The 21,235-nt window shown below is 53.1% G+C and overlaps 2 protein-coding genes and 1 long non-coding RNA gene across 7 annotated transcripts; 2 read left to right on the forward strand and 1 right to left on the reverse strand.

The window, feature by feature from the left end:
- The first annotated feature begins 1,833 nt into the window (after positions 1-1,833).
- On the forward strand, positions 1,834-17,572 carry ARMC7 (armadillo repeat containing 7). Of its 3 annotated transcripts, XR_014078388.1 has the most exons (4): positions 1,834-2,175; positions 2,285-2,428; positions 14,252-14,411; positions 16,027-17,572. XR_014078388.1 is itself a non-coding variant. In XM_081575211.1 (3 exons), exons 1-3 carry the CDS (start codon positions 2,085-2,087, stop codon positions 16,386-16,388), a joined length of 597 nt encoding a protein of 198 aa, XP_081431337.1. In that variant the 5' UTR covers positions 1,834-2,084; the 3' UTR covers positions 16,389-17,572. The 3 variants fall into 3 exon arrangements, 1 of the variants encoding a protein (XP_081431337.1); XR_014078389.1 differs by lacking the exons at positions 14,252-14,411; positions 16,027-17,572 and adding an exon at positions 8,452-9,068 and having other exon boundaries at positions 2,285-5,051; XM_081575211.1 differs by lacking the exon at positions 14,252-14,411.
- Positions 3,335-7,000, forward strand: LOC145540573 (uncharacterized). Its single transcript, XR_014078391.1, has 2 exons — positions 3,335-4,628; positions 6,747-7,000. It is a non-coding gene; the product is annotated as an uncharacterized LOC145540573 (long non-coding RNA).
- A 4-nt stretch (positions 17,573-17,576) lies between the features above and the next one.
- NT5C (5', 3'-nucleotidase, cytosolic) lies at positions 17,577-19,423 on the reverse strand. 3 transcript variants are annotated; one of them, XM_081575209.1, is made up of 5 exons: positions 19,145-19,423; positions 18,657-18,757; positions 18,516-18,576; positions 18,069-18,183; positions 17,577-17,957 (listed from the first exon to the last, which is right to left on the reverse strand). In XM_081575209.1, the coding sequence occupies exons 1-5, from the start codon at positions 19,334-19,336 to the stop codon at positions 17,776-17,778; spliced, it is 651 nt and encodes a 216-aa protein (XP_081431335.1). In that variant the 5' UTR covers positions 19,337-19,423; the 3' UTR covers positions 17,577-17,775. The 3 variants fall into 3 exon arrangements, with proteins under 3 accessions (XP_081431335.1, XP_081431334.1, XP_081431336.1); XM_081575208.1 differs by having other exon boundaries at positions 17,577-17,987; XM_081575210.1 differs by lacking the exon at positions 18,069-18,183 and adding an exon at position 18,277 and having other exon boundaries at positions 17,577-17,951.
- Between the last annotated feature and the right edge of the window lie 1,812 nt (positions 19,424-21,235).

A 21,235-nucleotide genomic window follows, 5' to 3' on the forward strand; every position in this document is an offset into this window, starting at 1 on the left:
GAGTCGGGCACAACTGAAGCGCCTTAGCAGCAGCAACAGCAGTAAACATTTAGGATAGAGAACTTTGACCTCCTCTGCCTGCCCTCCCCCACATCCTACCCTGTGCAAGAGTGGAAATCATCTCTGGGCAGAATTCCTTCAACAAATATTAAGGAGCTACTGTGTGTCAGGAACTGGGCAGAGAGGAGTAAGACCTGCTCACAAAACCAAGGACTTAAGAATTCTTTGCAGAGGTGAGGGCCTCGGAAGCCTTAATTCAGTTCAGTTCAGGCACTCAGATGTGTCCAACTCTTTGTGACCCCATATACTGCAGCACTCCAGGCCTCCCTGTCCATCACCAACTCCCAGAGTTTACTCAAACTCATGTCCATTGAGTTGGTGATATCATCCAACCATCTCATCCTCTGTCATCCCCTTCTCCTCCTGCCTTCAATCTTTCCCAGCATCAGGGTCTTTTCCAAAGCCTTAGGAGGGGACAAGTAATGGAGGATGTGATGGCCCATCAGATTCCAGAACCCACACTTGGCTGATCCTGGGATTCCTCGAGAGAGGGTCTAGAGCAGTTCCTGACCAGTGTGAGGTAGAGCCCACTTCCATCCTGTCCCTAGGTCTTTACTGCTCTATGCAGACAGAAGCAGAGAAGCCCCCTGGCAGCCTTGGGCTGAGATATACTTCCCCAGGTCGAATCAGCTCTCCTTAGAATGTGAAGGGCCTGGGGAGGGGCCTGGGGCCACTGCCCTGCAAAAAGCAGCCAGGGTCCCCAAGCCCCAGCTGTGTGCATAGGGCTGAGGCTGATCACAGGCACCTGAGCCCACCAGGTGGGGGCTGCTCCCAGTGGGGCTATGGGAAGCTGGAGCGTGACAGTCAATTTGTTCTTGCACAAGGCCCTTGCCCTCCAGAAACAGCCTAAGCCGCTTCCATCCCCACATTTTCAAGCACGCTGGAGTCCAAGAGGGCCACCGTCCTCCCTGGTGCCCTGTCCCCTGTGCCTGTGAAGTGTGGGCCACCTGCCCCCTTCCTGAGAAACCCCGAGAAAGGACTAGATAGAAGGGCTTCAGCATTCTGGGCTCCCCACAACCCAGAAAGCCACTAAAGTGGTATTTCTGGGGTCCGATGGTGCTGCCCCGGGTGCGCCACGCCACCAGGAGCAGAGGATACCAGGCTCGCCGACTTTTGTTTTCATATTGGCCTCGCCGCGGGCATACAGGGTCATAGTTCCCCCACCAGGGATCCAATCGTGTCCCCTCCACTGGGAGCACTGAGTCTTAAGCCCTGAACCACGACGTAAGTCCTCACTGGGCTTTTGGGAAGAGCCGACCAGAAGGTAGCGTCAGGAGACCCACAAACGGGACACAAGGAGCCGACATTCGTTTCCAGGGCGACCCTTGATGGTGGAGGGGCGGGGACTGCGGCCCATCGCCAAGTGCGGGGGCATCTGAAGGTGTTTCTACCCCGACAGTCCCCCACACAGGCGACCCCAGGCACCTCTGAGCTCTAAGGGCCCTAGGGGCACGCCTCAACGCAACGCAGCCTTCAGTTAGCACTTCCATCAAAAGGCGGGTAGCCGTCTGCAAGAGACAAAACGCTGGAAGCGCGCAGCGCAGGCACGCCGAGCTCAGCGACGGCCCCGCCCCTCGCCGCCCCGCCCCGCCCCGCCCCTCGCCGCCCCGCCCCGCCCCGCCCCCGCCGCTTCGCCCCGCCCCCGCCGCTTCGCCCCGCCCTTATCCATCGCCCCGCCCCTTCCGGTATCTGGCGGGGCTAAAGCGCCGCTTCCCCCGGAAGTCCGGAACCGAGCCGAAAGTCACGCCCCGCTGGGCGCTGCCCTCCTCCTACGGTGCGTGGGTGGGTCTTCGTCTGCTGCTCCCCAACTTAGGTGTTCAGTCCCAACTCCTACGAGGTCCTGAGTTCCCACCGCGTCTCCCACAGCCCAGTCTCAGCTGCAAGCTGCTGCAGAGCCTGGAGCCAGGAAAGTAACCCGTTTCCCCTCCCCGGCCCCGCGGAACCAGGTGGGGTCCTCGCCCCGCTCCCCAGCCTCGCCTTCCACACTCTCCCGCCCGCTCCCCGGGGCCCCTCGCCGCCCGCCCATGGCCCAGAAGCCGAAGGTAGACCCCCACGTCGGTCGGCTGGGGTACCTGCAGGCGCTGGTCACGGAATTCCAAGAGACGCAGAGCCAAGGTGAGCGCCTCGGGGTGGGGGGCAAGGGGGACCGGGCCGGGGACCGGGCCGGGGTCCGGCCGTGACCGCCTCCCCGGCGCTGGCGCCACTGCCCGCTTCTCCACTGCAGACGCCAAGGAGCAAGTGCTGGCCAACCTCGCCAACTTCGCCTATGACCCCAGTAACTACCAGTATCTGCGGCAGCTGCAGGTCCTGGATTTATTCCTCGATTCGCTGTCGGAGGAGAATGAGACCCTGGTGGAGTTTGCTATTGGTAAGGATGGGGCGGTCTCCTAGGTGCCTGTTGAGCTAACGAGTTAGAAGTGAGTTGTTGGGAAAGGGCTCTCTTAGGGCCTTACTTAGGCCGTCTCTCAGCAGCGAAGGCAGACTTTCGTAGTGTCTGTAATGCCTCCGCGGCCCACACAGCGTCCAGGTTCACAGGTGGCTTGAGTATGGCCTGGAACCCACGCCCAGGACCGCTTCTACCTTCCCTCTCGCTTAGAGGGGAGATCATAAACGGGAATGGATTTAGCCCCTTGGAGGGGGAAAAAAAAAAGCTGGGTGCTCTTTTAAAGCCTCTTTATCTTAATGTTTCACCATCAAGAGAAATAGCAGTCGCTTGTAAGGGCTTATGGCACCTGTAGTTGTTCTGGTCTCAGACCTATTGAATTATTCACCCGACAGGTGTTTGTTGGGTGGGTACTGTGTGAGCAAAGTATCGTTCCAAATGCTGGCGAGATGGCCAACAAGTTGGGAATAGATCTGTGCCTTCAGGGAATTTACATCCTAGTAGAGGGAGACACATGGTTGACAAACAAAAAAGCTGAGGCGCTGATGAAGCAGAGCAAGGGGAGGAAGGGACTCCTGCTTTGGCCCTGGCTGGAGGGCACGGGCCGGGCCAAGACCCCGGAGCAGGAGGGGCCAGGAGGAAGGCCGATGTGGCACCATTGTGGTGAGTGAAGCCCAGAGCGTTACTAAATGAGAGAGAAGGATTTAGTGCTGCTGTATTAGCACCTTGCACCAGTTTACAGAGATTCAGATCTAGGCATTGGGCGGGAGTTTGGAGTTTATTCTCAGGGCACACCAACACTCTTGGGACTTCTGTAGTGGTCCAACAGTTAGGACTTTGCTCTTCCACTGTAGAGGCCACGGGTTCCATCCCTGGTTAGGGAACTGAGATCCTGCAAAAAGCAAACAAAACCAACATTCTTTTTTTCAGCATGTGTTTTGAAAAAGAACATTTCTCTACATAGTGAAAGGAATCTTTATAGATTCCATTGTCACCAAATACCCAGTTAGGCAGACTTCTCTAATAGTTCCCAAGTGGACATTTTTTGTTGTTGTTTTGTATAAACCAGGATCCATGCTCTTAACCTGGTTGTTATGTTCCTTAGCTCTCAATCTCTTGCTCTCTTTTTAAATAAACTTTGTATTTTAGAACAGTTTTAACTCTTTGCAACCCCATGGGCTGTAGCCTGCCAGGCTCCTCTGTCCATGGGATTTCCCAGACAAGAATACTGGAGTGGGTTACCATTTCCTCCTCCAAGGGATCTTCCCGACCCAGGGATAGAACCTGTGTCTGCTGCATTGGCAGTGCGGAGTGTTAACCACTGGACCACTAGGGTCTTGACTCTGCAGAAAACTTTGCTAAAAAGAGCAGTCAGCCAAGGCAAGTTTTTACAGGATCAGGAAGCACCTTTCCCAAGGCAGGAGCCCTCTGAGATCCCGGCCCACTGAGCTAGGGGCTCCCAGAGTGGGTGACCAAGCCCTGGACCCGGAGACCACGGTCCCCACTTCGCTTCTTGGCTTATCCTTGTGCATGAGTCCTATCTCTCCTGAGCTTCATTTCCTCATCTGAGCCTTGCCTGCCTCGCAGGACTGCTGTGGGGAGCAGAGCTGTCGCGTCTGTGTGTCTGTGAAGGTCCTTCGTTTAGAATGGTTCGTATCCTTATCACCAGTTTTCCTTTTCACAGCTGCTTTTTCCTTCTCTTTTTCTCCTTCCTAAGGCCCCCAATCCCAGGAGCAACAGCTTTCTTAGCACTGAATCCCTCCATGGGGTCCTCTGCGATGACATTTCTTTTTTATTTATGGTGCATAAGTTGGAAGTCCCAGCGGTGCTTAGAAGCCTGTTTTGTTACTCTTTTTGTTTCCTTTCCTGTTAATGTCTGTGGCGCTAATGGGAAACGCCATCAGTGCTTATTCTGCGCTATGCTTTGTAGCTCTGAATCTTCTCTCTGGTGGCAGGTCTGAGACTGTGATCTCCATGAGGTCAGAATGCTTTGCTTATGTTTTGTCTTGAATGCTCAGGCTTTTTTGGTCTTGGAAGAGGGGATGGGGCGCGTGCGTGTATGCATGCAGAGTCCTGCCCCTGACTTGGAGCTGGTGCCCTGAGTGGGGTTGGTTCTGAAACAACTACTAGGTAAGATTGCCCACGGCCATGGTTTGGCAGACTCAAACCCAGTGTTGGTTTGTTGGTGAGGAAGAGAGTGAGTTTGGTAGGAGCAGGGCTTTGGGGTCAGGCAGGCCTGGGTTCAAGTCCTCACTCCGTGACTTAACTCTGGGCACGTGACTCCCCTTCTCCCATCGTCAGTCAGGTGGGCAGGATCAGTACCTGCCTCACAGAGTTGTTGAGAATTAAATGAGCTAAAGTGCCTGCAGCTGCATGGTCTCCTGGAATCCAGACCCCTTTGAGGATAAGCAGTTCCCTCATCCGGAGAAGGCAATGGCACCCCACTCCAGTACTCTTGCCTGGAAAATCCCATGGACGGAGGAGCCTGGTAGGCTGCAGTCCATGGGGTCGCTAAGAGTCGGACACGACTGAGCGACCTCACTTTCACGCATTGGAGAAGGAAATGGCAACCCACTCCAGTATTCTTGCCTCAAGAATCCCAGGGACGGTGGAGCCTTATGGGCTGGTGTCTGTGGGGTCGCACAGAGTCGGACACGACTGAAGCGACTTAGCAGCAGCAGCAGCAGTTCCCTCATCTCCCAGAGACTAAAGTGGGATAGTGTCTCATGAGCCATCTGTTCCAGGGATTTGATCCTTCTAGAATAACATCACTGAGTGATAGAAAAAGGTATGAAAGTTGACCCCTAGCCTCACAAAAAGATCTTCACGACCCAGATAATCACGATGGAGTGATCACTCACCTAGAGCCAGACATCCTGGAATGTGAAGTCAAGTGGGCCTTAGAAAGCATCACTACGAACAAAGCTAGTGGAGGTGATGGAATTCCAGTGAAGCTATTTCAAATCCTCAAAGGTGATGCTGTGAAAGTGCTGCACTCGATATGCCAGCAAATTTGGAAAACTCAGCAGTAGCCACAGGACTGGAAGAGGTCAGTTTTCGTTCCAATCCCAAAGAAAGGCAATGCCAAAGAATGCTCAAACTACTGCACAATTGCACTCATCTCACATGCTAGTAAAGTAATGCTCAAAATTCTCCAAGCCAGGCTTCAGCAATACATGAACCGTGAACTTCCAGATGTTCAAGCTGGTTTTAGAAAAGGCAGAGGAACCCGAGCTCAAATTGCCAATATCCGCTGGATCATCGAAAAAGCAAGAGAGTTCCAGAAAAACATCTATTTCTGCTTTATTGACTATGCCAAAGCCTTTGACTGTGTGGATCACAATAAACTGGAAAATTCTGAAAGAGATGGGAATACCAGACCATCTGACCTGTCTCTTGAGAAACCTGTATGCAGGTCAGGAAGCAGCAGTTAGAACTGGACATGGAACAACAGACTGGTTCCAAATAGGAAAAGGAGGACATCAAGGCTGTATATTGTCACGCTGCTTATTTAACTTATATGCAGAGTACATCATGAGAAACGCTGGGCTGGAAGAAACACAAGCTGGAATCAAGATTGCCGGGAGAAATATCTATAACCTCAGATATGCGGATGACACCACCCTTATGGCAGAAAGTGAAGAAGAACTAAAGAGCCTCTTGATGAAGGTGAAAGAGGAGAGTGAAAAAGTTGGCTTAAAGCTCAACATTCAGAAAACTAAGATCATGGCATCTGGTCCCATCACTTCATGGGCAATAGATGGGGAAACAGTGGAAACAGTGTCAGACTGTATTTTTTTGGGCTCCAGAATCACTGCTGATGGTGATTGCAGCCATGAAATTAAAAGACGCTTAACTCCTTGGAAGGAAGGTTATGGCCAACCTAGATAGCATATTTAAAAGCAGAGACATTACTTTGCCAACAAAAGTCCGTCTAGTCAAGGCTATGGTTTTTCCAGTGGTCATGTATGGATGTGAGAGTTGGACGGTGAAGAAAGCTGAGCGCCGAAGAATTGATGCTTTTGAACTGTGGTGTTGGAGAAGACTCTTGAGAGTCCCTTGGACTGCACGGAGATCCAATCAATCCATCCTAAAAGAGATCAATCCTGGGTGTTCATTGGAAGGTCTGATGTTGAAGCTGAAACTCCAATACTTTGGCCACCTCATGCGAAGGGTTGACTCATTGGAAAAGACCCTAATGCTGGGTAGGATTGGGGGCGGGAGGAGAAGGGGACGACAGAGGTTGAGATGGTTGGATGGCATCACCGACTCGATGGACATGGGTTTGGGTAGACTCCGGGAGTTGGTGATGGACAGAGAGGCCTGGTGTGCTGCAATTCATGGGGTCGCAAAGAGTCGGACACGACTGAGCGACTGAACTGAACTGAACTGAGCCTCACAATGGGTGTCTGGGCAGTATTAGGAGGACGTACCCCTGGGCAATGGGCACTTGTCAGGCCAGAGCCACCCTTGTTTGGGTCGGGGGATGGGAAGTGGGTGGATTATCAGGAACCAGATGCAAAGCCAGGATCTCAGTAAACACTCAAATGAGTGAAAGGATTCCAAGCTCATGCCGCAGATAAAACCTCTGGTAGGCTTCGGCATCAGTGTGAGAGCACTGGCCTGAAGCACCACTGCTTGATTCTCAGTCTTACCTGCTGTGTGTGCACACCTGCACCATTCTAGATGCTGTGTGGAGATGTAAACAAGCCAGGAGATAACTCTCTGCTTCCATGAAAACTGAATCCTAGGATATCACAGAACACTTGACAGTCTTGTTACCAAAACAGAGTTCAAGTAGGAGGCACCTCCCACAGTTCAGGTTAAATCCTTTTTCCTGTGTTCTATTTCCTGCAATACTCGTAGCTGCCACCAGATGGTGGTGGTGTACTGAAAAAGACTGGTGGATGACTCCTGAGCCTCTCTGGACAAGTGTCCAGTGTAATTGAAGGGCGGCATGCCCCCTGATCCAGCTGTTACATTCACAGGGCTAGTTCAGGAACGTGGAGACACACAGGCAGAAATGTCACCAACAGTATTGTTTGTAATAGCCCCGGCCTGTAAACAGTCAACACTGGGATGAATATCAATGTTGTGGATATTCATACTACTTAGCAAGGTAAATGAGCAATCTGCACAGCTCCATGCAATTATCTTGCAATCATAATGTTATGCACATGATGCTAGACACATAATAATATGTACAGCATGATTCCATTTCTGTAAAGTCCAAAAAGAGGCAGAACTGAATTATAGCGTTTAGCAGCGAGTGTGTGGTTAAAAAAATATATATATTTGGAAGATCCTGAGAACTCCCTGGTGGTCCAGTGGTTAGAACTCGGTGCTTTCACTCTCGTGGCCTAGGTTCAATCCCTGATGGGAGAACTAAGATCCACAAGCCACACAGGAAATAAAAGGTCCTGTTTATTACAAGTCAGGAAAGGGTTCACCTCTGAGAGGGAGAGAATTCAATCAGGAAAGAATGCGCGGAGGCGCTGGACTGCTGACTGTGCCTCAGTCCTTGACTTCAGTGCTGGTTACACGGGCTCTTGCGGTCTCACTGTTCACCTCTGCCTGTGTGTGCCAGCCCTTCCTCTGTGTGTGGGTTGCAGGTGTGCCCTGGGCCACTCTCCGGGGCTGTAAACCGGGACGTGCCCGGTCCACGTCTGCTGAGTGCCAGAGAGAGGTCTTACATTATCTAATCCTTTCTGCCCGTTTTGCTGATGAAGAAACTCAGGCTTGAAAAATGGAGTTGCTTGCTCTGCTCACTTGCATCTGCAGGGATGGTCCCGGGATTTTTAGCTAGCTCCGCCCACCACAGAGCCCTCGCTCCATCCGCCGAACTCTGGGGTCCCCGGGGAGCCTCCTTCTCTCATTGGTCCTTTAGGGTCCTGGGATCACACATCTTTCAGCTTAAAAAAAAACACGAAAAACTCCCAAGCCCTCCACTGCTGCTGCTGCTGCTGCTAAGTCGCTTCAGTCGTGTCCGACTCTGTGCGACCCCATAGACGGCAGCCCACCAGGCTCCGCCTTCCCTGGGATTCTCCACTAGTTACAGGGAAAGAGCCAAGTCGAGGTTCTCGTCCCATCACTCCCTCGCGCGCCACCTGGGAAGGCTGAGTCCAGGCACCTCTGCTCTCCCTCCCCTACTGGCAGAGACCCGTCCTCACTTCCTCTCGGTTCCAGGCACAAGCAGGGTGTGCCTGTGTGTTTCATTCATGTATGTGAATATGTAGTAGATTCGCCCGGTACGGAGTTCAGAAGGGTAGGTGGTAAACTCTAACAGTCTGTAGCCTTTTCTGGAGGCAGCCACTGTTACCAGTTTCGTGTGTCTCCTCCCAGAGATATTTGCAGGATTTATAAACAAATATGTATATGTTTGTATGTATACTATGTATACATTGTTGTCTGTCTTATACATGCCTGTAGTATACTATATCTATATTCCGCTCCTCTCCCCCCTTTTTTAAAATTTATTTGGCTGTGCTGGGTCTTAGTTGTGGCATGTGGGATCTAGTTCCCTGACCAGGGATCCGATACGGGCCCCCTGCATTGGGAGCTCGGAATCTTAACCACTGGACTACCAGGGAAGTCCCTTTAGAAAAAAAAAAAACAGGAAAAAACAGCGCCACCTATTGGCACACGTGCAGGGTCAGCCCTTAAAGAGCTGCCTGATTGTAAACACTGCATGACGTCCTCGGCGGACTGAGGTCTGGCCGGCCCCTGAGGATGGCCGTCGAAGGTGTTTCCATTTTGCTCTCACAAGCGGTGCTGCTTATTTGTGTATCATTTCTCACTTGCCGGAATGGCCCTGTATTCATTTCTAGAATTGAAGTCTAGGTCAGAAACGCAAAAAGCCATGATTATTTTTTTTTATTTTAATTTTTTTTTTTTTTAGATTATATAAAATGTATCACTTCAAGTGAAAACTGTATCACCCTGTGTTTTTAGAGTAGTCTCACTACCATCCTGGTGCCTTCCCCTCTGTTCCCCTCTCATGGAATCAGCAGATGTGAACATATACATATGTGTATATTTGTCTGCTGCCTGGTTACATAGAATAGTAGCTTTCTCTGCATGCTGTTTGCCCCTTGAGTGTCCGTCCTGAAATGTCAGAGAGAACCATCCTCAAGATAACGTGTGGTGTGTGTGTGAGAGTCAGTCAGTTCAGTCGCTCAGTCCTGTCCAACTCTTTGCAACCCCATGGACTGCAGCACGCCAGGCCTCCCTGTCCATCACCAACTCCCAGAATTTACTCAAACTCATGTCCATTGAGTCGGTGATGCCATCCAACCATCTCATCCTCTGCTGTCCCCTTCTCCTCCTGCCCTTAATCTTGCCCAGCATCAGGGTCTTTTCAAATGAATCAGTTCTTCGCATCAGGTGGCTAAAGTATTGGAGTTTCAGCATCAGTCCTTCCAATGAATATTCAGGACTGATTTCCTTTAGGATGGACTGGTTGTGTGTGTGTGCGCTTAGTTGCTCAGTCATGTCTGACTCTTTGTGACCCTATGGACTGTAACCCTCCAGGCTCCTTTGTCCTTGGGATTCTCCAGGTAAGAATACTAAGTGGGTTGCTGTTCCCTTCTCCAGGGGATCTTCCCAACCCAGGGATCGAACCCAGGTCTCTCGCCTTGCAGGCAGATTCTTTATCATCTGTGCCACCAGGGAAGACCAACTCAAGATACTGGGTTGGCCAAAAAGTTTATTTGGGTTTTTCCACAAGATGTTATGGAAAACATGGGGACTTCCCTGTGGTCCAGTGGCTAAGACTCTGAGCTCCCAAATGCAGGGTACCAGGGTTCGATCCCTGGTTGGGAAGCTAGATCCCACATGATGCAACTAAAGAACTAAAGCTCTCACATGATGCAGCTGAAGAATTAAAGATCCCACATGCCACAACTAAGACCAGGCAGACCCAAAAAGAAAAAAAGATGTTATGGAAAATATAACATGTTACGAATGTTTTGACCAACCCAGTACTAAAGGTAAACCCCAAAACAAATAGTCCCCAATGAAGATTTTGACCTGGGATTGACTGCAGCCAGCCCAGTACCCTGGGGCGGGCGGGTGCTCCGACAGACACAGCGTCTCCAGCCAGTGTCTCCAAGGACTCGCCCAGCCCTCCGAGGCGCCAGGTGCTGGCTCAGCACTCGTCAGCAGGACCTCACTTGATCGCCAGGACAGTCCCTAGGCCCTCCTGTCCTTTCCAGCACCGATGCCCTGCTTGCTGTGTGACTTGAGATCCCCTGCCTGACCTCTCTGAGCCGCAGCTTTCTCCTCCCAGGTGGCACCTGGGGGCTCTCCTTTGCCTCTCCCGGGGTTTCTGTGGCTCCCGTCTAGACGGGCCCTGCCTTTGCCCCTTGTTCTCTCTCTCTCCGCCTTGCCTTGTTTGTCCAAAATACGTTCATCCACCAGTCAGAACCTGTTCTCCTTTTTGTGTGGTAACCAGTCTTTAAATTGCAGCAGGATCAGCATACAGTGAATTGCACACGGTTTAAGTGTCAGTTTGATAATTTTTTTTTTTTTTTGGCTGCACTGCACAGCATGGGGGATCTTAGTTCCCCAACCAGGGATTGAGACCCGAGACCCCTGCAGTGAAAGTGTGGATTCTTAACAACTGGACCACAGGGAAGTCCCAGATTGATGATTTTTCAAGTTCATTAAGGTATATGTACGTCTATGTAACCAGCACTTAAATCAAGATAGAAACTATCACCATCTCCCCAAAAGGATCCCTCATACCCTCTGCCGGTTAGTGTCTTCCACCCCGAGGTAACCACGATTCTAACCTTTAGCCCCATGGATTCGTTTTGCCTGTTCTTGAACTTCATGTAAGTGGACTGTTACAGGCTTCTTTGAGTTGAGTCTCTGGTTTTTTCCATTCAACATAATGTTTCTGAGGTCCATGCAAATTGTTACAGTATCAGTAGGTCCTGTCTTTGTATGAATAGGCCACAAGTTGTTCATCCATTCATCCACTGGTGGAGCTTTTGAGTTATTTCTAGAGCCTGTATGAGTAAAGCTGTTGTGATAATTTTAAAGATTTTATTTACTTGTGGCTGTGCTGGATCTTCGTTGCTGCACGGGCTTTTCTCTAGTTGCACTGAGCGGGGACTACTCTCTAGTTGCCGTGCGAGGGTTTCTCATTGCAGTGGCTTCTTTGGTTGCAGAGCACTGGCTGCAGGGCATGTAGCCTTCAGTAGTTGCAGCTGGAGGGCTCAGTAGTTGCAGCTGGAGGGCTCAGTAGTTCCAGCTCCTCACTCCAGAGCACAGGCTCAGTAGCTGTGGTGCATGGGCTTATTTGCCCCCACAGCATGTGGAATCTTCCCAGATCAGGACTAAACCCCTGTCTTCTGCATTGGCAGGAGGATTCTTTACCACTGAGCCACGAGGGAAACCCTGTCATGATCATTTTCATACAAGTTTTCTTGTATACATAGGGTACTCATTTGTCTCAGGTAGATTTCTTATACGTATGTACTCTTTTTTCCTCAGATCTGGGTAGAAGTGGAATTGCTGAGTCTCAGGGTAGATGTATGGGCTTCTCGGGTAGCTCAGTGGTAAGGAGTCTGCCTGCCAATGCAGGAGACGCAGGAGATGTGGGTTTGACCCCTGGGTCAGGGAGATCCCCTGGAGGAGGAAATGGCAATCCACTCCAGTATCCTTGCCTGAAAAATTCCACGGACAGAAGGGCCTGGTGGGCTACAGTCCATGGGGTTGCAGAGAGTCAGACACAACTGAGTTTGCATGCGCACTCGTGTACATACACACACACACACCCCCACACACGGTAGATGTATGTTCAACTGTATTAGAAGCTACCAAATAGTCTTCCAGTGTGATTACGATGTGTACACTCCTCACCACCAGCGCGCGAGAGTTCCATTAGCTCTGCCAGCACTTACTATTGTCAGTCTCTCTTTGTTTTCCATTATGACAGGTGTATAGGGGCCTCTTACTGTGGTTTTAATTTTCATTTCTCTGATAAGGAATGTCGAGCACATTTTCATATATTGGCCCTTCTGTGCAGAGTTTGTCTAAGTCTTTTGCTTGTTTTTTTTTTATTGTGTTGTTCATCTTTTATTGATACAAAGGAGTTCTTTAAATATCCTGGATATGAGTTCTCTGTCAGAATCTATGAATATTTTCTTCTTTTGCTTTTTTCTTTTTTTTTCCCCTTCTTTGGTGTGAAGAAAAGAAGCGAAGGTGGTGAGGAGAGGGCCTCTTGGGGAGGGGGACCAATTAGGGTGGTCAAGGAAGGCTCTGAGAAGAGGTAACATCTTACTGGTCCTTTTTTTTTTTTTTTTGACTGCGCTCTATGGTTTTCGGGATCATAGTTCCCCGACCAGGGATTAAACCTGGGCCCACAGCAGTGAGAGCACAGAGTCCTGACCGCTAGACAGTCAGGGAATTCCCTGGACTTGTTTTTCTAATTGCAATTTTAGGACACATTTGGTGTCCTTTTTTCCTCCTTAACCTTATACAACAAGCATTTTCCCACATTAAATGTTTTTTATTAAATGTGACTTTTAGAACCGTATAATGTTTCATCATACGGACGTACCCTACTTTCTTTAACCAGTTTGCTGTTGTTGGACCTTTAGGAAGCTTCCAGACTTCATGGTGCTCTTTTTCTACAGCCCTCCTTAGTTCTTCAGGGCTGGTGCACAGAGGTGGGCTCCAAGGAAAACTCAGAGCGGCTGTGGCTTCTCTTCAACTCTTTGGGGGTCTTTTGGCTCCTTCTCGGGCACTCCTGCTCAGCCTTTTTATCCCTGAAGCCCTTCTCTTTCCAGGCTTTCACTGCTCTTTTTCATCTTCCACGGTCGCTGCCAGCAAGGCCGAGGGGCTTAAAGAGTTCCCTGCCTGGGCTGGGAACCCGGCAGCTGGTGAGCACTGGCACACCCCCCCCCATCCATCCCTGGAGGCTTCCCAGGCCTGTAAGTGGGAGCAGGTGGGGCTGCCTGTTGGGAGGCGCCTCCCATGCGCATTCTCCTGCAGGTGCCCTCTGATTATCCCCAGTGGCAGAGCCCTGCCCAGGCACACCTCGGCTCAATGATGACTCACCATCCAGAGAATGACTCCGGCTTTTCACCTTATCACCCTTGAGGGCAGAGATAAGTCCCGTCCCCCACCCCCGAGCTGAGTCCGCAGTGTGGGTAGGAGGCTGCAGCTCCACTCTGAGCTCAGAAGAGACGGTGCCTGTGTGTGCGAGAAGCCAGGGTCCTGCCGGGGCGTTTCCACTTGTCCCCGTGCCCAGCTGAGCCTGGCATCCGCGCATGGTAGGATTAGTTGTTCTCGTGGCTTCTGCAGGGTCACCCTTTCCCCTGGGAGGGGCAACAGGCTCCCTCTTCTGAGACTTTGGGCAAGTTACTCAATGGTCTCAGCTGCTTTCCTGCAAATGGGGGTGGTGGTGACTCTTGCTCCGTGGGGTTCAGTCATGTGCCCAGCATGTTTGTGCCCAGCAAGAATGCACAGTTGCAGGTCCCCGGGTTTCAGAGGTAAATGACTGCCGTGTGGTGCCCAGTGATGGGGACAGACTGCAACTAAAGTGGGTGGTGGGAAGGGAGGCCCCAGGCTGTGCTAAGGGCTCCGCTGGAGTGAACTGAGAGGTGGGGAGGGACCCTGCATCCATGCCTCCCCTTCTGGGGCCGCCCCTTAGAGGCCCCATGTCGGTGAGACCCCAGAACCGCAGATGTCCCAGGTGGGCAGGGTCTTGGGGAGCCATCCCGTCCAGCCTCCTGACCGTCTGCAGTGCAGCCGTTCCCTGCTCACCGCTTTACAGTCCTAACAAATGTTTGTTACCAGGCGCCCTGTACCAGACACCCAGGACGTGGTGGGAATAAGACAGCCTGGGTCTTGACCTCTGGGAGTGTATCCTTCTAGTGGGGCTCAGCAGTCAGTGAGCAAGAAAAAGCCATGAAGGTGATCCGTCAAAGTTCTAAGCATGCGAAGAAGATGAAACAAGGTGATGAGGGAAGTGCCTGGACGTGGAGGGTGTGGCTTATGTGGTCCAGGAAAACCTCACTGCCCGGGGAGCAGTGACGTGCTGGTTACCAGCAAGAGCGTGTCGGGACTTCCATGGTGGTCCAGTGGTTAGAGCTTCCACTGCGCGGGGGCACGGTTCAATCCCTGCCTAGGCAGTTAGGAAGCTGCATGCCACGTGGCATGGCCAATAAAAGAAAAAAGAACAGAAGAAAAAGTGGGTGGCACCATGTGAAGACCCTAGAAGGGAGTGTGAACTTTATTCCAGGTACAGTGGGAAGTCCCTGGAGGTTGAGTGGATGGAACCTTTATAAGCTTCCCTTCAGCGGGACCCAGACTGACCCGTACTGCTCAGGAGCAGGTGGCTGAGCCTGGAGGAGGAGGAGGAGGAGGTCTTTGCCAGCCCTGCCCCCACCTCGCTGCGCCTGTCCCGTTTTGCTGGGAAAGACGTCCCAGTTGGGTTTGAGGTTGCCAGAAGCCAGAGCCTCTGCCAGTTCCTAGAGACGCAGGGGAAGTGGGTGGGCTGTCAGTCACTCATTGGCTGGGCAGGGCTGGGTGGCTGTGTTATGCAAATGAGCTCAAAGCTGGTCGTCAGTTCAGAGCAGGAACCCAAGGGTGGGGGTGCCCTGACGGCAGGAAGCTCACCCAGGAGCCACAGGAAGTCAGCTTCCCACACCCAGGGCTCTGGGCTGGTGGGAGAGGACAAGGTCTGGCCACACTACGTGAGCCGTGCTGGGTTCTTCGATCCAGAACCACAGGTCTCTTCACTCTGCCTTTTTGTCTTGTCCTCCAGAATCCTAGCAACAGTGATGGGTTGGGGGAGGCCGTGGTGGATGCTATTTAACCTCTTAATTGTGTTGTATCCATAAAACGGTAAAAGGGTGGACCGCGTGGCTGTTACATGATGCTAGGATTGTAGGTTTATTGGCGTGGAGAGGTGTTCACAGGACATGGTTAAATAAAAGCAGCTGGCTTACAAAACAGTAAGCAGAGGATCACATTGTTATCAAGTATATGGAGTCACATATTTAAATATTGTGGGATGAAAAGCAAATATTAAATGTCTGGGTAGTAGGATTGAGATGGTTTGTACTTTGCCTTCTTGACAGTTTTATTGAGGTACAACTGACATCTGATAAATTTTACATAAGTAAAGGGGGCGACTTGATACGTTTTGATGTATGTGTACATCTGTGAAACAATCACCTTACATATGTGTGCGTATATGTGTGTGTGTGTGCATATATGTATTGTGGTCATGCCACACATCTTGTGGGATCTTAGTTCCCCCGCTAGGGATCAAACCAGGCCCTCAGCAGGAAAGCGTGGAGCCCTAACTCTGGGCCACCAGGGAGTTCCCAGGAAAGTGCTGAACTGGCGGAACTGAGAGGAAGGTTCAGCGCCCACTTCCAGAAGGCTGGGCCGTGGCAGGCAGGCCTGTCTGGAACCTTGAAAGGGAGGGCTGGAGATCCGGTGGGCTTCGGGTCCCTTGTCCCCAGGCCAGCTTCTCAGGGGCCTGGCCCTTCCCTGGGACTCTGGGAGGAGAGGGCGGAGGAGGCCCAAGGCTGAGGCCTCAGAGTCCACTTGCTCTTCCCCAGGTGGCCTCTGCAACCTGTGCGCCGACAGGGCCAACCGGGAACACATCCTGCAGGCAGGGGGCATCCCCCTCATCGTCAACTGCCTGTCCAGCCCCAGCGAGGAGACTGTGCTGTCCGCCATGACCGCACTCATGGGCCTGGGCTCGCCCGGCGCCCGCCCCCACCCCGAGCTGACAGCCCGGCCTGTGGTCCAGTGCATGCTGCGCTTCTCCCTGTCGGCCAGCCCCCGGCTCCGAAACTTGGCCCAGATCTTCCTGGAAGACTTCTGCTCCCCAAGCCAGGTGGCCGAGGCGCGCAGCTGGCGAGCGGATGCCGCCCTGGGGATCCCCCTGCCGAGGACGGAGGTCCCACAGCAGCCCTGACCCGCTGCCCGCTGGACGAGACTGAAACCCTGGTGGAGGCTCAGGGAGAGGCGGCGGCCCGCCCACGGTGCGTCCTCTCCGCTAACGGCGCGCTCTCGGCCCTTTTCAAGGCGCGGTTTCTCGGCACGACAGGTATTTGCACTGTGATGAAAGGCCCCAGAAGAGTGAGGAAGCCAGGCCTTGAGACACATGGACGGGGAAGTCGAAGATGCTGCCGTTTTCACGGGCCGCTGGCCCTCGTGCTGGCCCAGTCCCCACCCGCTGCTGGGTCTCACCCTCATGGAGGAAGCAGTGCGGTCCCTGGACTCAGAGGCTTTGCCAAGAGGTTTCTCCTGAGAACAGCCGGGCCTGGAGCTTAGGAGAATTGCCTGAGCTTGAGGAAGGAAGCGTTCTCCCCAACAGAGGTGTCTGGAGTCATTTTGAGACGCAGAAATGAGAAGCCTTGTTGTTCCAAGTGTATCGCGGCTCCAGGAAGCTGAGGGCAGTGTTGTGCCCCTATCTGTGGAGACTGGGTACCTGCCTCACAAGTTCTCCAGGCTGGCCCAGGGTCAACAGGCTGCACAGGCCTGTCAGCCAGTCACCACGGTAGGGCCTCAAAGACCAGTGCGTGCTCCCTGCTGTTGAGAGTCCAGCCCAGTGACTGTTAACCGTGGCCATGAGGGTGATGACAAGTCAGAAGACAGGCACGGACTCTTTGAGCGGTGTCTCCTCCCCTCCCCTCCCCACGGTCCCTGCTTGGAAGCCCTGGCCCGCCTTATTTGCCATCAGGGTTAGTAGGGGGGTCCCTGTGCTTGGAAGCACATCTGGGGCTCAGGAGGGCCTCAGGGATGCAAGTAGGAGAGCTGCTGAAGGGAGAGGGGACCAGATGCTGACATACAGCGCAGGGCTAAGAGTCCAGTGTACACCGCTCAGCATGGGGGAAGGGGTGTGGGCCCCCATGAAAGCTGGGGTTCGGGAGCTGGGGAAGGTCCTGGCCCCCCTTAAGGTTGACCTCTTACGTGACCAAGGAAAGGCAGATCCAAGAGGAACGGTGTCCGGGTGGATGTGAAGGTGGGCGGATTATGGGATTAATGGGCTAAGGAGCCCAGAGGGAGGGAGGCAAAGGCCTCCTCGTCCGCCTGTATTCCCACTGCCCCTCAGAGGGTCCTGGCCCTTCCCTTTCCCAAATAAAAGGCCTTAAGAGAGCAGTGAGCCGAAGCATTTTATTTAAAAGGTGCATGTTCTCCCAGCGCGTTTCCGGCCAGCGCGTTTCCGGCCGGCTGTTCCCGGAGGTTCAGGCGGCCGACGCGGTGCTGAGGGGTCACCGCCGCCAGGCTGCATGGGGACTCAGTTCTGCCCAGCCTCCCTGCCCGTCTGCCTCGCCCTCCTCCAGCCGCTGCCCGCGGCCTCATTGCTGGGGCAGCCCCAGGCCGTCGGGGTCCAGCAGCAGGGCTCCCCGCTTGCTGTCAATAATCTCCCTCCAGTTGTCGCTCCAGGAGCGCAGCCGTCTCCGAGGCGGGGGCAGGTCCAGATGCTGGTTGTGGCAGCAGGTGAACAGGATGTGCTCCCAGCTGGGGGTCTCCTCTTGGCCTGGGTGGGGAGGCAGGGAATGCGCAGTCCCTAATCTGGTTATCTGTACTCCCTCCCCCTAATCCCAGCAGGCCAGATGCCTGGAGGCTGCTAAAGAGAAAGGCTCCCCACCTTGAATGGCCTCCTTGTCATCAATGAGTAGGTCCCCCGAGATCACTGTCTTGTCCCTCGTCAAGATAATGCGCTCCACAAACTGGGGTCCCAGGTGCTTCTCCACCCAGCGGTACTGTGAGGTGGGCACAGGGTCAGTAGGGCAAGATGGGCCCCGGAACTCAGGGCCAGTAGGTATGAGGGAGGGTCTACAACTTGTGAGAGATACCCTCCCCACTCCCTGCCCCCAACTTTCTGTGTTTCTGCTGGTGTGTTGGGGGGTTTTTTTGGCTGGGCCTTGCAGCATGCGGGATCTCAGTTGCCCGACCAGGGATTGAACCCGTGTCCCCTTGCATCCGGAGCACAGTCTTAACCTCTGGACTGCCAGGGAAGTCCCCCGATGGTTTCTTTTAACAAATCAGAACTTAGGAAGCTAAGTTAGCCCGTGGAGCGCTGGGGCAGCCGCACCTTCTCCCGCACACAGGGGTCGTACTTCATCAGAGGGGTGGTGCAGATGAAGACCTGGGTGCTGCCGGGAGGGAGCACGATTAGACGGGGTGGTGCCCGCCCCTGCCCCCCAACCCTCACTCCCTCGCCACCCTTCCTCACTCCTGCATGTCATTCATCTCCCGCATGGCTTCTAAGGCTCCAGGGATGGGCTCCAAGTCTAGGAAAAAGCCTGGGGCTTCATACACACTGGCCAGTTTGTCCTGAAAGATACAGCGTTCCCGTCCTGGCTCTGCTCGCAGCAGACCTCAACCCCCCCACACACACCTCCTCCCCTTCCTCCCCAACAGCGAGGACTCTCAAAGGTGAGGTTCCTGGGGGGCTTTTGTCTCCAAATCAGAGTCCCGGGTGGAGGATTTTGTTTAGCGGTAAGGAAACACCGGCAACCCCCAGACTGTCTAGTCCCAAGTGAAGTGTGGATTCTGAAGTGAGAGCTTTGTTCATTTTAAACAGGAAGGTGTCTGGACATGGAGCAGAGTCATTCCTGACCCAGGGGAGAGGCTCCCCGTCCCCGGATGTCCTGTGGGGTCGGGGCTCCCCGCTCCCGGGGCGGCCTCGCGCCGCAGCCCTCCCATCCGCCCGCTCCCTACCGCCAGGTCGGGGCGCAGCGCCCGGTACTGCTCGAGCACCAAGAAGCCGCGGCGCTCCTCCAGCGGCACGTGCAGCTCCCCGGGGAACCGTTGGAGGAAGCCCCGCAGCAGGCCTGCCTCGAAGTCGGCCAGCACGCCGTCCAGGTCCACTAGCACCCGCACGGGCCGCGTGAGCCGCGCCGGCGTCCCCATCGCCAGCGCCGCGAGGCAGGGGACCCGGGAGAAACGCGGAACCGGCCCCGGGAGCGCGCGGAGCCGGGCGCGGGATCGGCTGTTTCCGGAGCCGCGGCGGGCGGGGCCGGGCCGGGCTGATTTGCATGGGCGCCGGGGTGCCCCGCCCGCGGGAGCCCGGGGCCTTCGCCAGCGCCCCTGACCGGGCGTGGCGGTACCCGCGCCACGCGTCTGGTCTGAGGGTGCGCCTGCGTGGACATCAGCCGCCCTGCACTCCAGCAGACGCCCTCGCTCACCCCAAACACGTTACTGGGCCAGACCTTCCGGGGGTCCCCTGGACTGTCTTGAATATTGAGGAGTGTCGTCTTAAACCTGTGGGCTGGCTCCGGCTTTCTTAGAACCCACACCTGCTCACCCCGCTTGCGGGGACGTGAGGAGAGCTTCCTCCCGCTGCGTCAAGTCAGCACCAACCCAAGGCCCCAACCTCGGGGAACTCCCAGAAGCTGAAGTGAGTGAATCTGAAGACAACAGGCTCTTGCTAGCACAGCTCCTCAGAGATGAATTCACAAACCAGAGTTGGCTTGAAACCTGAGAGCATCTACTTCAAACCTCCTGTTCTACCTGGAAGAGGTGATTTTCCACCAGGTTCAGGTAATCAGGACCATCCTTTCTGTAGAACTGACTTTTCTCTAGAATCCTCCTCAGTTATATCATATCCTCCTCTGAGAAAATGCTGGTCACTGCTAGCTTTTGTTGACTCTCAATGTTTTGTAGATTTCATGTAATTCCTGAATACATGTAGATATGCTGTGCTTAGTTACTCGGTCGAGTCCAACTCTGCGACCCCATGGACTGTAGCCTGCCAGGCTCTTCTGTCCATGGGGCTTTTCCAGGCAAGAATACTGGAGTGAGTTGCCATTCCCTCCTCCAGGACATCTTCCCAACCCAGGGTCAAACCCAGGTCTCTGGCATTGCAGCCGGATTCTTTACCTTCTGAGCCATCAGGGAAGCTCACATGTAAATATATTTACTACAAACTAGATTCAGATTTGAGTGACTGACCCATCTTCCTGTCGTTCCCCACCTGAACACCGCCCCCCCATGCTTCTGTTCCACTGGGTTCTGAACACCCCAGTACTTCTATATGGAACAGAAGCATCAGGAAGGGAAGCCTGGTGATCTAATTTTAAAACGCTTAAGAGGTAGACTAGGTATTGGCAATAAATACCAAGCCACTTAAGTCACATAACTGTGTAAAAAGCCGAGACTGTCATCAAAATGCTGACTCTTCTGCCATCATCATTTTAAGTTCAACTTCACTTTCTAAACCATAATAAGCTTTCTAAGGGGAAAAATTCAACACCCCTAGCAAACGTGTTTATGAATAATTTTAAAAATCTGTAGTAGCACCAAAATGACTGGCAGAACTCCCTCACAACACTTTTGGACTAGGCACTTACCTTCATAGCATAAAGAACTAAAGCCAAGTTACAGTTAATGACACAAATCAGGCAGCTGTCTTTCCCAGGTCTGTCTAGTTACTGAGAGAGAAGGGCGCAGGTTTCCTGCCTCTTTAGTTGTAAAAGAACCTTAACTCAGGTTATTTGTAGGATTAATCTGTTTTAGTGAAACTGGAAAAATTGTATAGCACAGCTGCCCGTTTTGCAAAATAATAAGGAAGAAAAGCAGCACCCCCACAACCTATGATTACCCTTTTTCTTCCCAAAGAGATGCTTATTAAGTCAAATGAGCTGGTGGTTACACACCAGGCTTAAGTCATTTCAACCATGCTGGGGGGTGGTTAAAGGTGACCTGTTTCAAGTCTTTTTTTTAAATTTTGGCCACGCCCCTAGGATCTTAGTTCCCCAACCAGTGCCCCCTTGAAAGCGTGGTGTCTTAGCCACTGGGCTACCAAGGAAG

This window comes from Giraffa tippelskirchi, chromosome 3 (genome assembly GCF_054371585.1).
Source record: "Giraffa tippelskirchi isolate mGirTip1 chromosome 3, T2T-mGirTip1v1.2.pri, whole genome shotgun sequence".
Taxonomy (NCBI): Eukaryota; Metazoa; Chordata; class Mammalia; order Artiodactyla; family Giraffidae; genus Giraffa; species Giraffa tippelskirchi.